We start from the raw sequence: 18,612 nt of genomic DNA, 5'->3' as shown, positions 1-18,612 counted from the left end.
CATGGTATAATGCTTTGAACTTTCCAAAATTTTTCCTTTAGTTGATATCAGTATCTTGCAAAGGAAGGGGAAGAAAAATAGAAGTGAAAATAATTTATGTGTATTTGTGTAGTTTCCAATAAGGGACATCTTCCATCAACTTCTTTGTAAGTAATAAAATGTAGTATAATATAAATTATAATATATTTAGTTTAAATGTTTTTCAAAATGTGTGTTATTAACTAAACTTTTTGGAAATTTCATGCAAAAAAATAAAAAATTAAAACTTTTCATATTTTTTAAATTTAAATGTTAAAATCTTGTTTTTAAAACTGCTTGTATCCTTCGATTTTTTCAAAAAATTTTCAAAAAAATTATTTTCTTTTACAAAAGTTTTAAGCCTAATCTGGACGTGGGAAAACGATATTTTTAATTTTTTCGAAATTTTTTAAAAATATCTCCAGATTTTTTACAATGTAGTTTTATGTATTTTTATGCACTGATTATTAAGATCATAGTGACAATACCAAACTTTTTTAATTTTTATGGTTAATACCATACATAATATCATAAAATTTTTGATTTGTTTTTGTTCATTGGATAAAATATGCAAAAGTAAGAAAAAATTTAAACGAAAATTGCAGATAATATTGAAATACATTTTTTATGCCTTATGCATTTTTTAAAAATTTTCCATATTTACTTTTTTTGAAAAATACATATTTTGTATATTTCTAAAAATTCATATATTCTAAACGGATTGAGGAAAAAATTTTAAAAAATTGTGAAGCTTTTTTTGGTGAGTTATAAAGGTAAAAATAAATAAGCCAAAATAAAAAGGTCAAACTTAACGATATGTTGGATTGGCATGGAATGCCCATATATTTAATTGATTAAAACTGCGAATATTTTTCCATGTAAATTGACTAAAGTATAGAAATCGATTTTCTTGGAAGATCCGTTTAGAAAAAATTCGTGGGTTAGTATAGAGAGGTAATTCATGATAGTATTGTTGGAATCAGTGAAGTATGAAAATGTAAACAACTAAAGACATACAAACTGTGTACACTTTTCTATCACTACATTTAGATTGCTGAATAAATATAATTTACAAAAATTAAGTTTTAAAACCTAAATATTAAATTAAATTATATAATATTAAAAAGTATTATATAATATAATATAATATAATATAATATAATATAATATAATATAATATAATATAATATAATATAATATAATATAATAAATCATAAATTATTAATCATATCAAAAATTTTAGACGAAAATTGTAGATAATATTGAAATACATCTTTTTCACTTCATGCATTTTTTGAAAATTTTGCATATTTGCATTTTTTAAAAAATTCATATTTTGTAAACGGTATGAAGAAAAAATTTGAAAAACCTTTTTTTGGAGATTCATAAAGGTACAAATAGTTAAGCCAAAACGAAAAGGTCAAAGTCAACGTCATGTTGGTTTGGGATGGAATGCCCCACATATTTAATATTATATAAACGGCGAATATTTATCTACCTAAATTAACTACAGTATAAAAATCGATTTCTTGGAAGATCCTTTAAGGAAAAATTTGTGGGTCAGTATAGAGAGGTAATCTATGATAGTATTGTTGAAATCAGTGAAGTATGAAATATAAACAACTAAAGACATTCAAACTGTGTACACTTTTCTATCACTACATTTAGATTGCTGAATAAATATAATTTACAAAAATTAAGTTTTAAAACCTAAATATTAAAGTGAATTATATAATATAGAATAATATTATATATGGGCGAAATCACATGAGATTTCCGTCGGCCCTTTAAATTCGGCCAAATATATTTTTTTCTTGTTTTGTAGTGAAAAAAAAGAGATACGTATTTTTTTATTTTTTTGAAAAATTTTCAAAATTTCATTTTCTTCAATGTAGACCTATTTTCAATGGCTGATAATTTGATAAAAATGGATTTTTTCAATTTTTTATAAGAAAAGAAAAGTTTCAGTTTGTCTGTTACTTTTTAATAATATAAAAAAAAAATTTTTTTTCATTTTTTATTAAAAAAATTACAATTTTTGATAAACAAATTAAGTTTTTTTTAAATTGGGATATGATTTTTTAAAAAAAAAATTTTTTAAACATACCTTAAAATACCAAGAAAATTTTGCAAAAAAAATTCAGAGTGGGCCGATAAGTTTTATAGGTTTAAATAAACATTTTAACACCGCGCGCAGCATTTTGCACTTTTTTTGAAAATTAAAAAAATTGTAAAATTGTTAAAAATTATTTTTTTTCATTCATAGTGAAATATGATTGCAGGTTCAAAAAAAAAGAAAAAAAATAATTTTTAACAATTTTACTGCGCGGTGTTTAAATGTTTATTTAAATCTATAAAAGTTATCGGCCCACTCTGAATTTTTTTTGCAAAATTTTCTTGGTACTTCCAAGTATGTTTTAAAAAAAATTTTAAAATAAATCATATCGAAAAAAAACTTAATTGGTTTATAAAAATTTTTATTTCTTTAATAAAAAATGAAAAAAAATTTTGTTAACATTATGGAGAAGTAACAGAAAAACTGAAACTTTTGTTCATTTATCAAAAATTTTAAAAAAATCCATTTTTTTCAAGTTATCAGCCATTGAAAATAGGTCTACATTGAAGAAATTGAATTTTTGAAAATTCATAACTCGAAAATTTTTCAAAAAATAAAAAAGTAAAAAAATACCTATGTCTTTTTTTTCGCTACAGAGCAAGAAAATAATATATGCGGCCGAATTTAAAGGGTCGACGGAAATCTCACATGTTTTCGCCTATATAGTATATTATGTATTATATTATTTTAAATTATACAGTAAAAATTTTAATATTATGAAATTGTTATTTTAAAAATCAATTTATCCATAGATATCTTTTTTGTTAACATAAATACATATTATATTATAATATTAAAATATATTTTATTTGACTTTAAATTTTAATTTTGTAAAATTAATATTTGTATTTAAATGTATTATTAATCCTAATGCAGTGAAAGAAAAGTCAATGTAGGTAGTCTGTATGTCTCTATTTGTTTACATTTTCATGCTTCGCTGATCCCAACAATACTATCTTGAATAACTGCTCTATACAGTCCCAGAAATGTTCCTTCAAAAGATATTTCAAAGAAATCGAATTTTATATATTATATTATATTATATTATATTATATTATATTATATTATATTATATTATATTATATTATATTATATTATATTATATTATATTATATTATATTATATTATATTATATTATATTATATTATATTATATTATATTATATTATATTATATTATATTATATTATATTATATTATATTATATTATATTATATTATATTATATTATATTATATTATATTATATTATATTATATTATATTATATTATATTATATTATATTATATTATATTATATTATATTATATTATATTATATTATATTATATTATATTATATTATATTATATTATATTATATTATATTATATTATATTATATTATATTATATTATATTATATTATATTATATTATATTATATTATATTATATTATATTATATTATATTATATTATATTATATTATATTATATTATATTATATTATATTATATTATATTATATTATATTATATTATATTATATTATATTATATTATATTATATTATATTATATTATATTATATTATATTATATTATATTATATTATATTATATTATATTATATTATATTATATTATATTATATTATATTATATTCTATTCTATTCTATTCTATTCTATTCTATTCTATTCTATTCTATTCTATTCTATTCTATTCTATTCTATTCTATTCTATTCTATTCTATTCTATTCTATTCTATTCTATTCTATTCTATTCTATTCTATTCTATTCTATTCTATTCTATTCTATTCTATTCTATTCTATTCTATTCTATTCTATTCTATTCTATTCTATTCTATTCTATTCTATTCTATTCTATTCTATTCTATTCTATTCTATTCTATTCTATTCTATTCTATTCTATTCTATTCTATTCTATTCTATTCTATAAACTATACTATACTATACTATTCTATAAACTATACTATACTATACTATTCTATAAACTATACTATACTATACTATTCTATAAACTATACTATACTATACTATACTATACACATACTATACATTATACATTATACATTATACATTATACATTATACATTATACATTATACATTATACATTATACATTATACATTATACATTATACATTATACATTATACATTATACATTATACATTATACATTATACATTATATATTATATATTATATATTATATATTATATATTATATATTATATATTATATATTATATATTATATTATGTTATATTATATTATTTTAAAATTAGTATTTGTATTTAAAAGTATAATTAAATTTAAATACTAAAACTAATAATTAATTGAAATTTAATGTAAAACATTATATTAAAATAATTATATAATATAATAAAATATAATAGAACATTTCTATACTACAAAAGATTTCGCCGCTTTCTTCAGTATGAGTCATTCCATATCTAGTGTACCTAACCAATGTTTTCGACAAGGTTACGTTAGGAATCGGTCATTCCATATCAATGTATATGGGGTAAAATTCCTAAGTGAGAAAAAAGTTGATCGAATCGAGCTATAATTTGCACATAGTTTATCCCAAGGGGTGAAAACTTTATCCACGAAGTATTATTAGGTTTCTTCAAAAACTATTTCGGATTAGAGAATGTTTTATAAATAATTGTAATGATTCTTAAAAAATGGAGTAAAATTTAAAAAAAAATTTCACTAATCGAAAGGACACAAAAAAACCTTTGGAAATCATATATATATATATATTATATATATATATATATATATATATATATATATATGTACGTTACTAAATGAAAGTTGACACCATTCCGCATCCATGAGCCCTATTATAAGTACTTTCGATAAGTGGATTGTTACGTGGAAAGAAGAGTTTCAGTCAATTTGACTGTTCCTTGTAAGGAACAATATTCATTAATGTCAAATTCACTATTCGTTTAATACATCTGACAAAATTTTAGTTATCCTTAAAATTTGTTTTGTCAGTCAAAAACAAACGAAATTGTTTAGTGACTGTTACTCAGCGCGTAGTTACATTCAATACACTCTTCTCTCCGTCTAATAATCAATTGGATAACATTGCAATTGTTTATAAAAAATCCTCTAATCCAAAATAGATCATATAGGGCTCGTTGGATGCTGTTATATCTCGAAAATAATAAAAATGGACATCTCAATATTTTTTGTTGTGAAAATACACATTTTTAACTTTCAAAAAAAAAATAAAAAAAAGACCAAACTTAAAAAAGAAGTCAAAAAAATTTTAATTTTTTAAAAAGGGTCTAATTTTGAATTTTTTGAAAAAATTTTGCACCTTTCGAAAGAGCAGAAAAAAACCTTTTGAAAACATATAGGTCAAATTTTTTATTCATCTTTCTATTAAAAAGTAACAATTCTTCAAAAATTCACTGTTTAAATTTTTCACAAAAATTCAACCCCCTGCCCTGCCTCTCCGACTATTTATGAAAAAACCTAACTACACTTTGTAGTTGAAGTACTCACCCCTATGGCTAAACTACGTGCAAGCTACTGCACGATCAGATGAAAGTTTTTTTTACTTAGTACGCTACAGGAATTTTACCCCATATACGTATGATCTACTCTACGCCAAAGTGAAAGTCCATCTGCAAATTTTTGAATTTTTTAAAAATATTTTTTTTTATACTACGTACTTTTATATATTTTGATTACGAAAAATTTTAGTAAATCATGGGTGACAATAAATTTGCGATTGTTGAATTCGATGATGGTTCTCTGGAAATTATAAGAGACGAATGGGCAATTTATGACGATTCAAAAATAATAGCGTCATATTTTCCATCAAATATTTCAAAAAAGGAGTTATACAGCTTATTACAAAAAGAAGGAGATATTGATTTAAGAAAATTTTCGGACCAGGATGGAAACCCATTTCCCGTGGTTAAACTTTTTAGTTATTCAAGTAAGTTTTATTTTTTCAGTTAAACATTAAATTAAAACAAAATTTCAATAAAGCGTATGAGACATATATCTTCTATCTACATAAATATCACTAACATCAACGAATATTAATTTTTTAACAAAACTTAAGTTTTTTAGTCAAGTTTAGTATTTTAATCATCCGATGAATCAAAAAATTGTAATTAAAACGATTTTCTTATAACTTGATACTTTGCTGCTTTTGGGATCATTAATTCCAAATTTAATATTAGACTTGTAATCAATGACAGTGAAAAATCTAAGTTACTAGTTGCAAGCTAATCAAAAAAACTTCTAAAAATTCTCCTTGTTGGATCTTCATTTTGTATATTTTGTCAATCTAGCGTCGATCGATTTATTTTGTTGTGATCCTCAATTCAAAAGAATCGATTCCTCTATACTAATTTGTTTTTTTACTAATAATTAGTCACAACGGTTACTAATTCATATAGTAAACGAATTGGCGAATTAACTGCTGTTAAGGGTTTTCGGGGTCGCTGATTACGAATCCAGTATCAGTATTTTATAATTCAGTGTGGCGGATACAATATGGCGGACAATTTTGTTTAATTATCAGATTTGCATGAAAGTCTTTATTCAGGGTTTCTGAGACTAATTCCATTTATCATCTTTTGTTTTTATTTTTTTAATAATAATAAAAAAATACCCTAAAAACCCCCGAATAACAAGTTTCATGCAAATGTAATTATTTTAAAAAAATCCGTTATTTCGCACCCACCATTTTGAATTTAGAAAATCTTTAAAACCTGACAATGGATTCGTAATCAGCTACCGAAAAATCCCCCACGCAGTCATTTTAAAGAGCTTAGCTCAACTATTAAAATTTCGTCCACCATATTTGATCCGCCATTTTGAATTTTAAATAAATTTTAAAAAACTGACATCAGATTAGTAATCAGTGACCTCAAAAGCCCACAGGATATCCTAGGATATTCAGAGGTTGTCCACAGGATATCCAAATTTTTTAATTCAAACTGGTGGCGTTCAAGGGTTCAATGTATTAAATTGTACTAATGTTTTTCAGATTCTTATGAAGCAGCAATGAAGAAATGCGAATTATATTTACAGTTGACTGACATTGAAAGTGATGAACATAAAAATTTTGAAAAATTAAAAAAATCTAGACATGTTAGATGTATTAAAAAGAAATACGAGGAGTTTGACGATTCCATAGAACCTGAATGCAGTGTACCAAAGAAACGCAAACAGATTGGTAATTTTTTTTAAGAATAATTAAAGCGCTCTTTAAACTGTGTCGATATATTCATAATGTTATAGTAAATCTAGTTAATTCCAGTTAAATGAATTTAATTATATTTTGTATCTAGTGTATTTTGTTTTATAATACATAAAAATGTATAACTAGATACCTTTCAAATAAATTAAAATTAATATATTGTCTTATACAGCCATCATAAGTAACACTTTGTGGAAACCAGCACCAAGTGCTACTTTACAATTAAACAATAACGACAGTCCAATTGTACCTGAAGGTAATTAATTTTGCACTGATTTTACTTTAAGATTATTCTATAGACTTTCGACTGAAAAGAATTAGTGACTTAAATTTATTAATACCATAACATTTATTGCAATTTTTTTAGAAAATGAAACATGTAACGTCGCTGTGACATTAAATAAAACATCTTCGTCAACGAACTCTAATAGTAGCCCTGTAAGTCATAATACTTCTCGCACAGATTCATCTGAGTCTTTTCACATGGAAGGTAATAGCTATTTCCTAAGTAGTAATAGTAACTAAATTAAAAATTATAGTAACATTAAAATGTCCGCTTTAAAGAGAGGGACCGGTGTAATTTCAACTCATCGAAAATAATGTTGTCAAGGGGTGTCAATTTTTTCATATTTTTATTTGGGATATAAAATTATTGTAAATTTCCAAAATAAAAAAATATTTTTGTCTATTTTAGAAGACAAATCATGAAAGAAGTTTACAAAAAAATTACCGATGATAAATAATTAAAATTGCAGAAGTTGAATTTAAAAGAATAATTGATAAAATTGGTTTGATAATTGGTTTTGATTGGTTTGATAATAATTGGTTTGATTTAGGGGTAACAATTTTTTTAAAATTATTTTAAAACCTGAAATCATACTTGACTACGAAAAATTAAAAGCAGCATTTTTTAAAAATGTTACAATGTTTTTTATTTATCAGAAATTTTATTTTTTGAAAAAATTGAATTTTTTAAAATTCAAATAATGAAATTAAAAAAAATTAAAATAATAAAAATTGAGATATTAGTTTAAAATTTCCGATTTTTAAAAATTTTAAGTTCTATTTAATAAATTATTAATGAATTAATTATTTTTCGATTTCACATAGTATATTACAGTTTTAAATATTCAATATTAACAAAAAATAGACAACCTTAAACAGCCTTAATTTCAAAAGGTTGAAATTTCAGCTTTTCCTCCCCTTAAGGTAAAATTACTTATAATATTGAGATAATACGGAGTTAAAACTTGAAACCACTAATCGAAAGAGTTAACCAACGAACCAATCTGACATTGACATTTTAGGTTATTCACAAGTTATAAAAATATACAGATTTTTAAAGATTTTATATTTCTGAAAAATTTTAAACTACCAATATTTAAGTTGGTTTATTGGATAGAACGTTAAATTTGTGTAAGTTAGTTTCAGAGTACGATTCCATCTAACTTGCGGTTTCTTTTTAAAGAAAAACAAAAACTAATGCGGTTCGATTTTATGTATAAATGAATTATTTTTGTATCAGAAAATTTAAAATGGGGACTTTTTTTTACAAGTTGATTAATTGATCCAATATGGCAGATGATTATTTGAAAAATCATTGCATTTTTTTAAAAAATGGGTTTCTAAGGAATTTTGAAGTCGATGATTACAAATCTAAAGTCAGATTCTTAAAATTTTGAAAAATTATAAATGGTTGAAATACATTATTTTAAGAATAAAAAACCCCTTTTTCACCACGATTTCCCCAACTACGGGGCTATTATGGTACAAATTTTCAGTTAATATAACTGAGATAATTATTTTTTCTAAAGATAAACAATTTTTTCTGATAAAATTTTGTGAAAATATTTAAAAGGGTGTCAACAGTATACCTTAAAACATTTTTTTATAAAAATTGGAATTTTGTTTAATCATAGAACCCAGAATTCCGATTTTTTAACATATTAGCCCCGGATGACAGTATTTATTAATAAAACATATTTTACATCCTTCAGGTCCTAAAATTGATCAACAAACAATAAAAAAAATAAATGCTATGTATGTAATGATGAAATCGATTGCTGAAAAATCAGAAAGCAGTCCTGTAATTCAAAATTTTTTTGACGATGAAGAGCTAAGAATATTTCCAGTTAAAAATAAAGAGCAACTTACGGATGCTGAAGAAAAAATGAAATCAAGACGTTTTCGTGATAAAGTTGTAAGTTATTAATAGTTATTAATATAAAAAGTATATTTAATTGTACCAAAATCAATAAAAATGTGATAATCGATTTTTTTATCTAAAGGTCTAATTAATCCATTTAGCCCTTAATGTCTACTCTATAAAATAATTATACTTTATTAATTAAAGTTCTTTTTTAGATTAATGCTCTTTGTTCAATTGGAAGAAGCCATTCCCTTAAAATCACAATAAAAAACATGCTAGATGAACTTCTTACGTATGAGTTAGGGAAAAATTATACATTTTTGGGTAGACTAAGAAAGAAGCCAGCTTTCAAGCCTCTGAAAATAAACCTCGTTGTATTCAGTAAGTGTAAAAGTAACTATTATTATAATACTAATAATTTACTAATAAAAGTAATAATTTAGTAATAATTTACTATAGATTACCAGTAATACTAATAATAATAATTCTATAATGAATTTTATAATTATTATTACACAATTTGTATATCCAAAAAATTAGTGAAATATTGTTGCAACGTTGATTATATTTTCTGTGAATTAATATTGAAAAAAATGTTTATTATTAAAATTTCATATAAGTATATTTAATTAAAAATTACAATTAAGTAAAGATAAATTAAAATGTAATATTCATCTGTTTAAAAACCATTGTTTAAAATATTAATCTATAAATTTTTATCCTTATTTATTGTTATTTTAGAGGCAGTCAGGAAAATAATACCTAATGTAGGTAGAGAGGAGGTGTATGTTGGAATTAAAAGCTGGTTACACCAATGTTGCAACAGACATAATCGTTTACTGTGAGTTATATATACTTCATTTTAGATAGAAAAAATAATTATTAATTTCTAAATGTATTAACTTCCCTGAATAAGTGTTAAATTGTTTTTCTTTTCTAGGAAAAAAAAAGAAACCGAAGTGACATTAGAAGAGGAAATTGAAAGTATCCATTCGGAAGAAGAATAATTTATTTACTTCAAGAAGAAGAAAGAAATAAAAATAGTTTTCTTTTTTTCAAAAATCAAAAATTTATTTTATTGTTATATCGTCATCTCTTTTTGTTAATTATTAAAAAAAATATTATTTTAAATTAATAATTTTATTTTATCCCTTTGCTCCATTATTCATTATTATATAATTGTAAGAATTGTAGTACTATAACTAATTTAAATTAATGTTAATTATCTCTAACCTTTTAACATTACATCAGTTTAAAATATTAATTTCCTTAAGTAGAATAACCTAATATTTATTAAATTTTTTATGTAGTTTCAGTCAAATTAAAAACAAATTATTAGTAAGTTTACAATGCAAAATTTTTTAAAAATAACAATAATATATTTCGGGATAAATTTGGGTAGGTCACTATAACATTTTTTGACAAATTTAACATAAAGATTTTCAGTAATTTTATAAGGGTAGTTTTCGGTTAATTTACAATGAAAGTTTTTAGCCAATTTACATGAAAAATTTTCGGCAAGTTTTCATTGCAAATTTTCGGCAAGTTTTCATTTTAAACTTTTGGCAAGTTTTCATTGCAAACTTTCGGCAAGTTTTCATTATAAACTTGCAGCACTGAGGACATTTCTATACACTTCGCAAGTTTGCAGAAAACTTGCAATGCAAACTTCGTAAGTTTGCCGTGCAAACTTGCTGCAAACTTGCTGAAAAATGTCGTGCTATGTGGGTGCTGTACAATGTAGCTCAAAAAATTATTGCCTGATTTAAAAAAAAAATTGCAATTTGTTCTTAATCAGCGATCCAGATACCAAGGTTTTTGAAAATTGATTCGTTTTTGAAATTTCATATCCGCCATATTAGATCCACCATTTTGAATTTCCAAAATCTGATTTCAGATTTGTAATCAGCGACCCAAAAAACTATAGATAGTATAATTGACAGTGGTAAATTTTTGGTTTTTTGAAAGTTATTGAATTTTGGCCAAAAATCGGCGTTCCTGGCCCACATGCGTCAGTGACTAAAGCAGCTTTTTTCAATTTTGTTATAAAATCAAAAAATCTGTTTGACAGGTTTCTATATTTTTATATTTTTCACAAGAAAGAAATATTTTTATTTTATAATAAATTTTAAAAAAATTTCATTTTTATTTATTGTATAACCTTTTTCGTGTCATATAATTTGCGTAGCGTCGCGAAGAAAAGTAATAAAAATTACGCCACATATAGTAGCATGATGTTCCATGCTTTTGCCGCGTGGCGCTCTTGCTTCTATACCTAGTATGAAGTCCTTACTACGAGAGTATGTTTGCTGGCATGCGTTTTTAGATATGGATTGCTTCCATACGAAAAAGGCATTAATTCATACTAACATTACAAGAATTGTCCTACTAAAATCGCATGGGGAAGTTTCATGCGGCACAAGCATGTGTCATGATGCTGAAGTCCGCAACGTTTTTATAAACGAAAACGAAAAAATAATTAGACAATATCTATTACTTTGGGTTAAAATTAAAGTTATTCGGGGATAACTGGTTTTTATAAAAGTATTAATTTCTGGAAAGTTTGTGCAAATCAAAATTAGAGATAAATTGACATGAAAAAATAATTCTATTTTAATTTTTCGTTTTTGAAAACGTTGCGGACTTCAGCATCATCATGTGTCTTCATGTTGCAAAAGCATGTTTTTTCTCTCCGTGTACGCATGACATTTTTTCCGTGTCATAAAATTGACGTAAAGTTTAACTTTTATTGTAAAATACTAAAAGTCATGTAATAGTTTATTGAAGTAAATATTATTAATTGTTGAAACATGTCACTTAATGATGACATTGCGAATTACATTTCAATATTAAAATGAGTTTAAAAAATCGTCAACGAATATTTCAAGTTCCACTATTTATATCTTTTCAATCCATTCATTGATTTTTGAGGTGTAGTCTTTTTTAAGCTAATCTCCAAGTTTATATATGACATCACCCTAGGTTCTTGAGAAATTTGACCTTGAAAATTATTGAAAACCGCTGTTTTGGAGTATTTTTCGGTTTTTATATTTGAACAAAATTTTTTTTTGCTCATTAAACATATACACTTAAAAGGTAATATCCTCCTCAACATTTTTTAATTTTGACCTTTTAAAAATTTTTATTTGTCTATGAGTTATGAATTTGACATCGAATTTTTAAAATTCAAATTGGCGGATACAATATGGCAAGTACTTGAATTTTTTCTGCTCTTCTATACAATTTGAAGCACCTGTTTCGTTTTAGAGTGTTTAACATTGTAGTGCGTATCTCATACATAGATAACTCTCATAGAGAAATAAATATGTTTAAAAGATCAATATTGGAAAATGTTATTGAAAATAAGAGCTTTCAAGTTCATATATTCTATGACCGAAATAAATGTTTTTTCAGCTGATTAGTCTAAGAGTTTTCAAGAATTGTTACTTTCCTCTTCGGTTACTTATACGTAATTTCCTGGAATCAGGATAGAAATTTTTCCTACACAGGTTAAGTTAAGTGAATTAAGTCACATATCGAAAACCACAATAATTTTCAATTACAGCAAAACTGCATGAGGAAAAATTTTGTTTGCTTATTACATTCTATAACTATTAGAAGTAAATATGAATCATTCGATTGACAATTTCATTGTAAACTGGTGTAATGAATATTTAATAGTAATAAAATATTTATTAATTAATTAAATTTATGAAGATTCAACACTATTGGCAGTTTATGACTTTTTTATATTATTGCGGAATTAAAACGATTTTTGCGTCTTAAAGTCGATTCAAATATGAGTTCAATACATGTAATAAAAAAGATTAAAAGCCATTACGTTTATTTTATTTTTAAATAATTTTTTGTATTTTTATCAATTTTTTTTTACAAATATCGCTTCTTATATTTGCCACTTTTATTTTTCATTTATAAAATAATAATCCCTTAACGGTGGAAGACGACTAGTAAAACTCTGCTCTCTAAATCTGAATAAGTGAAATTAACATTTAATTATAATGAAAACATTAGTTGGTTCAATGAAGAAAATGGACGCCATTTTTGAGAGCACACGTTTCCTTAAGTAAACATTAAAATGTTTGCATATCCATTTCATATAATTAATTTCACTGTACACATTGCGTCAAAATTGTGAAATGTGTGTTTAAATAATTTTAAAACTAACTAATAATTTATAATGACATATAGTGATCATTTTTATTAAACTGTGTTAATTTTCAATATATAGTGAAACATTTTGTGTCCGTTATTTATTGAATTAATGAAATGTACTATTATATAGTTAAAACTATTTTAAATATTTTGATTTGTTTTATGTAGTAAAACTATATAATAAATGTAAATAAAAATATGTAAGGAAACATTTGTTAAGTGATTCAATTGCAAAAATGTTAACATTGGATACAATAAATTATATAATTATAATTAATTTCTTTTATTTAATACCATAAAACTACATATTATTTAGTATAATTAAACAGAGTAGTGTGTTTCAATCCAACAATTAGTTAAACTAACTACAGAACGTAGTATATTTTACTAAGAAAATTAGTAAGCCTGACTAATGAAATTACTGTGTTTTAAGCCAATTAGTTAAACTAACTAAAGATAATAGTATATATTACTTACTAAATTAGTTAGCCTAACTAATGAGATTAGTGTGTAGGACTACATCAATTAGGTAAACTAACTAAAGAGTCTGACTATGACTAGAGCCTTTAGTAAGTGTAACTACGCTGCTTACCCAGTGGGAAATTGCCAAGGCTGAAAATTGGCTAAATATTGGACCAAGACTGGAAGTGTAGAGACCAATGCCAAGTCTCAAATTTCAATATTGGCCCAATATTCAACCAATATTCAAAAATACAAAAAAACAGAATTCAGCGAAGATTAAAAAAATTAATTATTAAAACTAAAATATAATAAAATTTTTGGTTATATTTATATATAATAACATTATTATTTCCCTTCGGATAAAGGTTTATATATAAAATCATCCGCAATAAACAGAGAAAAAGAAAAAAATATTTTCTAACGTCCTGCTAGGCATTAACAATTATCAGCTGAATAAAAGAGATATTGTAAAGATTCTGTACATATCGCGAATACTTATACCCTAACCGATTGATGTTGTTTATGAGAGAGAAAAACACTGTCGGTTTTAGTGAAAAAAATCAAAAAAACGACTGTCTGCTAATAAGCGGCTGGGGCTGCTGCCTATTAATTTTTCCAAAAAAAATTCTTGCTGATAAAAAACTTGTTAATAAACATACCCAGAAGTTTTTCCAACAAGAAAATCAAAAATTCATTGAGAAATATATTTTTTGAGTCGGTTTTAATGAAAAAAACCAAAAAAAAAAACGCTAACAAGCAGCTGGGGCTGCTGGCTATTAATTATTTTATTTATTAATATATTTTTATTTTTATTTTTGGAAAACCTTCTTGGAATGTTTATTAGCAGGTTTTTTATTTGCAAGAATTTTTTTTGGAAAAATTAATAGCCAGCAGCCCCAGCCGCTTGTTAGCAGACAGTCGTTTTTTTGATTTTTTTCACTAAAACCGACTCAAAAAATTTATTTATTTATTTTTTTTCAGAAAATTAATAGTCAGCAGCTCCAGCCGCTTGTTAGCAGACAATAGTTTTTCATTAATTATTATTGTTTGATTATGTACAAGTTCAGCTGCTGAACATGTACATTTTTTTTACAAGATCTTGTACAGGGTTTTTCAATAGGGTACAGAATCTTTACAATATCTCTTTTATTCAGCTGATAATTGTTAATGCCTAGCCAGGACATTAGAAAATATTTTTTTTTTTTTCCGTTTATTGCGGATGATTTTATATAAAGTAACCCTTGATCCGAAGGGAAATAATAATTTTATTATATGTAATAAAATATAATATATAAATATAACAAAAAATTTTATTATATTTTAGTTTTATTAATTAATTTTTTTAATCTTGGCTGAAGTCTGATTTTTTATATTTTTGAATATTGGGCCAATATTGAAATTCGAGCCTTGGCATTGGTCTCTACACTCCCAGACTTGGTCCAATATTGGCTAAAATAATAGACCAAGATTAGCAAAAGTGCTCCCAATAATGGACCAATATTCAGCCAATCGTGCTTTTCCCACTGGGTTAGTGTGCCCATATTTCACTACGCCGAATAGTAAGTCTAACTAGATATTCAGTTAGGCTAACTGTTCCTTTTTCTTCGTGTGCGTACGATATATCTTCAAATTTATATTATTATATTTTTATGAATCAGTATGATTGAGAGTACTGTTCCTACATATATGCTATATGTTTGTGGAAGATGTTAAATCACCTTCAACTCTAAAAAAATATGCGTTGTGGAAAATAAATAGCAGTTTCGTTAAAGATTTACCTTGAAAAGTATTGAATTTATTAATGAAAAGATGTTATTAGATTACATTCTCGTCAAATGAGTCACTTTCTCAACAGATATTTACGTTGAAAAGTGCTCTGATAGCAAAAATCCAGTTTTGATGAGAGTGTCTGCCTGTTTGTCAAGTGTCAGCTAATTTGCACTATAATTATAAAAAAAAAATCTTTCCTGAGTCATACATCAAAATACTCTACATTTCCAGAAAATAAAATTTACATTCCATTTTCAAGGGATATAGTTTGGTTTTCGAGACATTAACCGCTTTCTTTTATAGGTCAGGTTTGCCCCATTCTTTGGGATAAACCGGTAATACCTCAATTTTAAGCTTTTAATTGCGTTCCACCTTAAATTTAAAGGAACTAAAACAATAAGAAAATGTCTCGGTGGGCACAAAACGTTCTATGTTCCAATAATGTTCTCACAACGTTCTTAGAATGTTAATGTCAGCTCACATAACGTTCTAAAAATGTTTGAAATAATTTTAATAATGTTGGAAGGAGTAAATAAAACACTAAACCGATATACATAAATATGAATTTTTTAAATCAAACATTGGCTTATATTAAAAAATATTAATTTTGAATTTTAGTAAGAAAAAACAGTAAATATTTTCTATTTCTAAAAAAATCTCAATACCTAAACCAAAATTTTATCCAAATTAGTTGCAGCTACAATTTTATTGCTTTATTAACACTTTTTTGAACAATTTTCAGAGTAATTAAAAGTCATGTTATTTTTGTATGTCTAATAACAACATTTTCATAAACAAAGCACATTCTTCTATAGTATAAAAATTTTCCAAGAAACATATAATATATAATTTTTTAAACATATTTCTTAATATCTGTAATTTAATTATGAATAATATTTATATAATTTTCCGTTTGATTTATGTGTTAGAATTCATGTACTTACGAATTTCTGCAACAATGCATGTTGACAAAAGTAAGATACTGAACAAAGTGAACATGTTGTTTAATGAGTGGAATATATAATATAATTTGTCAACAACGTACAGTTTTACACTGTTAATAGTTGATTCTGAAGAATCGTATTTATATATTCGAGGCTACCTGATGGCCTTACAATTATTCTGAATCAGTAAGTTCAAGGTTACACCTAGAAACAACCTATCCTTATGGTCCGCACAATCCCCCACTAAAAGTGTCACAACATTTATACAAACACTGATAGAGTACTACAAACACGAGTTTAGTTTGACAATTGCAACATCATTATTCTTACAGATCAAACAAAATCAAAATAATTAACATATCACCTTAGAGAAAACTTACATGTTCATTATATTTGCATAAACCACTTACTGGAGTTTAAAGTTTAAACTAGTTGTAAATATACATTGGTTATAATGCGTTTTTTCTTGTATAATTACAATTTAATTTTCGATATAATTTATTTATTATTTATTAGTTTTAAAAACCAATAAGCTTTATTAATTCAACATTTACTCTAATACACTGTACACTATTTTTATTAACTATAATAATTTCCGTATTCATTCATTCATTCCGTCTGTCCACACTTGAAGTTAGTCGTATTTTGTTCCTTTTGTTTTTCTAAAATTTTGACAATTCTTGATTTCGTAATATTTTATGGTTAACACGACGGATATTTTTAATATATTGTAAGTGACAGTTTAAAGTAAAAAAAAATATTGTTCATTGTGTGCAGCACCAGTATATTTCCTACTTGGTATTTATAGAAAAAAAAGTTTCAATTATAATATAATTTTTATTATTATTTATAAATTTATTATATTATATATACATTTTTTTAAATGTAATGATTATTACAGATAATTAGAACATGTTAACTTATAATTATTATTTATCTTTCATTATTTTTTCATTATTCATTATTATTTATTATAAATTATTATTCATAAATTTATTATTATTAATTTGTTTTTATTATTAATTATTAAATTGTTATATTTTTTTATCTATAAACAATATAAAAATAGTTTGCTTTTTTAAAAAATTTTCAATTTGATTTTAATTTTTAATTTAAGTTTAAAGTTTAAAACATTACAAATTTTTTTTAGGTTTTATTTTTTCAAAATTTTTAAATATTTTTTAATTGCTTAATACTTTTAAAAATATAATTAATAATTTTCTGTTAATTTAAATTTCTTTTTGATTATATAATTTTTTAATATTTATTAATTATCAGTTAATTAAATTTTTTGAAAAAAAAACATTTTAAAATTTTCATTTGCAACGAAATATTTATAGAAAATACAAAAAAATATTTAGCATAACTAATTTTTTGTAATTTGAAAGATTATAAAAAATTCATCGAACATTGACTTTATCAAAAATATTTATTTCTAATATTTTAATATTTATATTTTAAAATTTTTACTTAAATTTATTTATTTATATAACATCAAACTCATTTTTTTCTGTGTATAAATAAATGATAACGTGAAAATTAGAAATATACCTATTATTAATTTATTACTCCATTGATGCAGAATTATTATTATTATTATTATTATTATTATTATTATTATTATTATTATTATTATTATTATTATTATTATTATTAATATTTTAAAAGAACCATCGTAATCAAAGTTGGACGCGCGCTTGCGCGCGTGTAATTTTGCTAGTTAACATTTAATTAGCATTTTTTTTTTTTTTTTAAATAAAAAT

General features: G+C 23.8%; 2 protein-coding genes across 2 annotated transcripts in view; one reads left to right on the top strand and one right to left on the bottom strand.

Annotated features, from left to right (window-relative positions):
• Positions 1–18,612, bottom strand: part of LOC127289083 (uncharacterized) — a 179,201-nt gene that overhangs the window by 18,551 nt on the left and 142,038 nt on the right. Inside the window, exon 2 of the mRNA XM_051316846.1 lies at positions 16,850–16,879. Within this exon, the coding sequence (XP_051172803.1) occupies positions 16,850–16,879 (30 nt within the window). The remainder of the gene's footprint in view (positions 1–16,849; positions 16,880–18,612) is intronic.
• LOC127289077 (uncharacterized) lies at positions 13–10,572 on the top strand. Its single transcript, XM_051316839.1, has 9 exons — positions 13–146; positions 5,839–6,076; positions 7,139–7,327; positions 7,524–7,607; positions 7,719–7,841; positions 9,349–9,551; positions 9,716–9,881; positions 10,242–10,341; positions 10,441–10,572. Exons 2-9 carry the CDS (start codon positions 5,845–5,847, stop codon positions 10,505–10,507), a joined length of 1,164 nt encoding a protein of 387 aa, XP_051172796.1. The 5' UTR covers positions 13–146; positions 5,839–5,844; the 3' UTR covers positions 10,508–10,572.

Source organism: Leptopilina boulardi, unplaced genomic scaffold (genome assembly GCF_019393585.1).
Source record: "Leptopilina boulardi isolate dan_hultmark-lab unplaced genomic scaffold, ZJU_Lbou_2.1 LbouV2_399, whole genome shotgun sequence".
Taxonomy (NCBI): Eukaryota; Metazoa; Arthropoda; class Insecta; order Hymenoptera; family Figitidae; genus Leptopilina; species Leptopilina boulardi.
The sequence above is the reverse complement of the archived record's forward strand: the minus strand, read 5'-3'. Positions and strand labels throughout refer to the sequence as shown.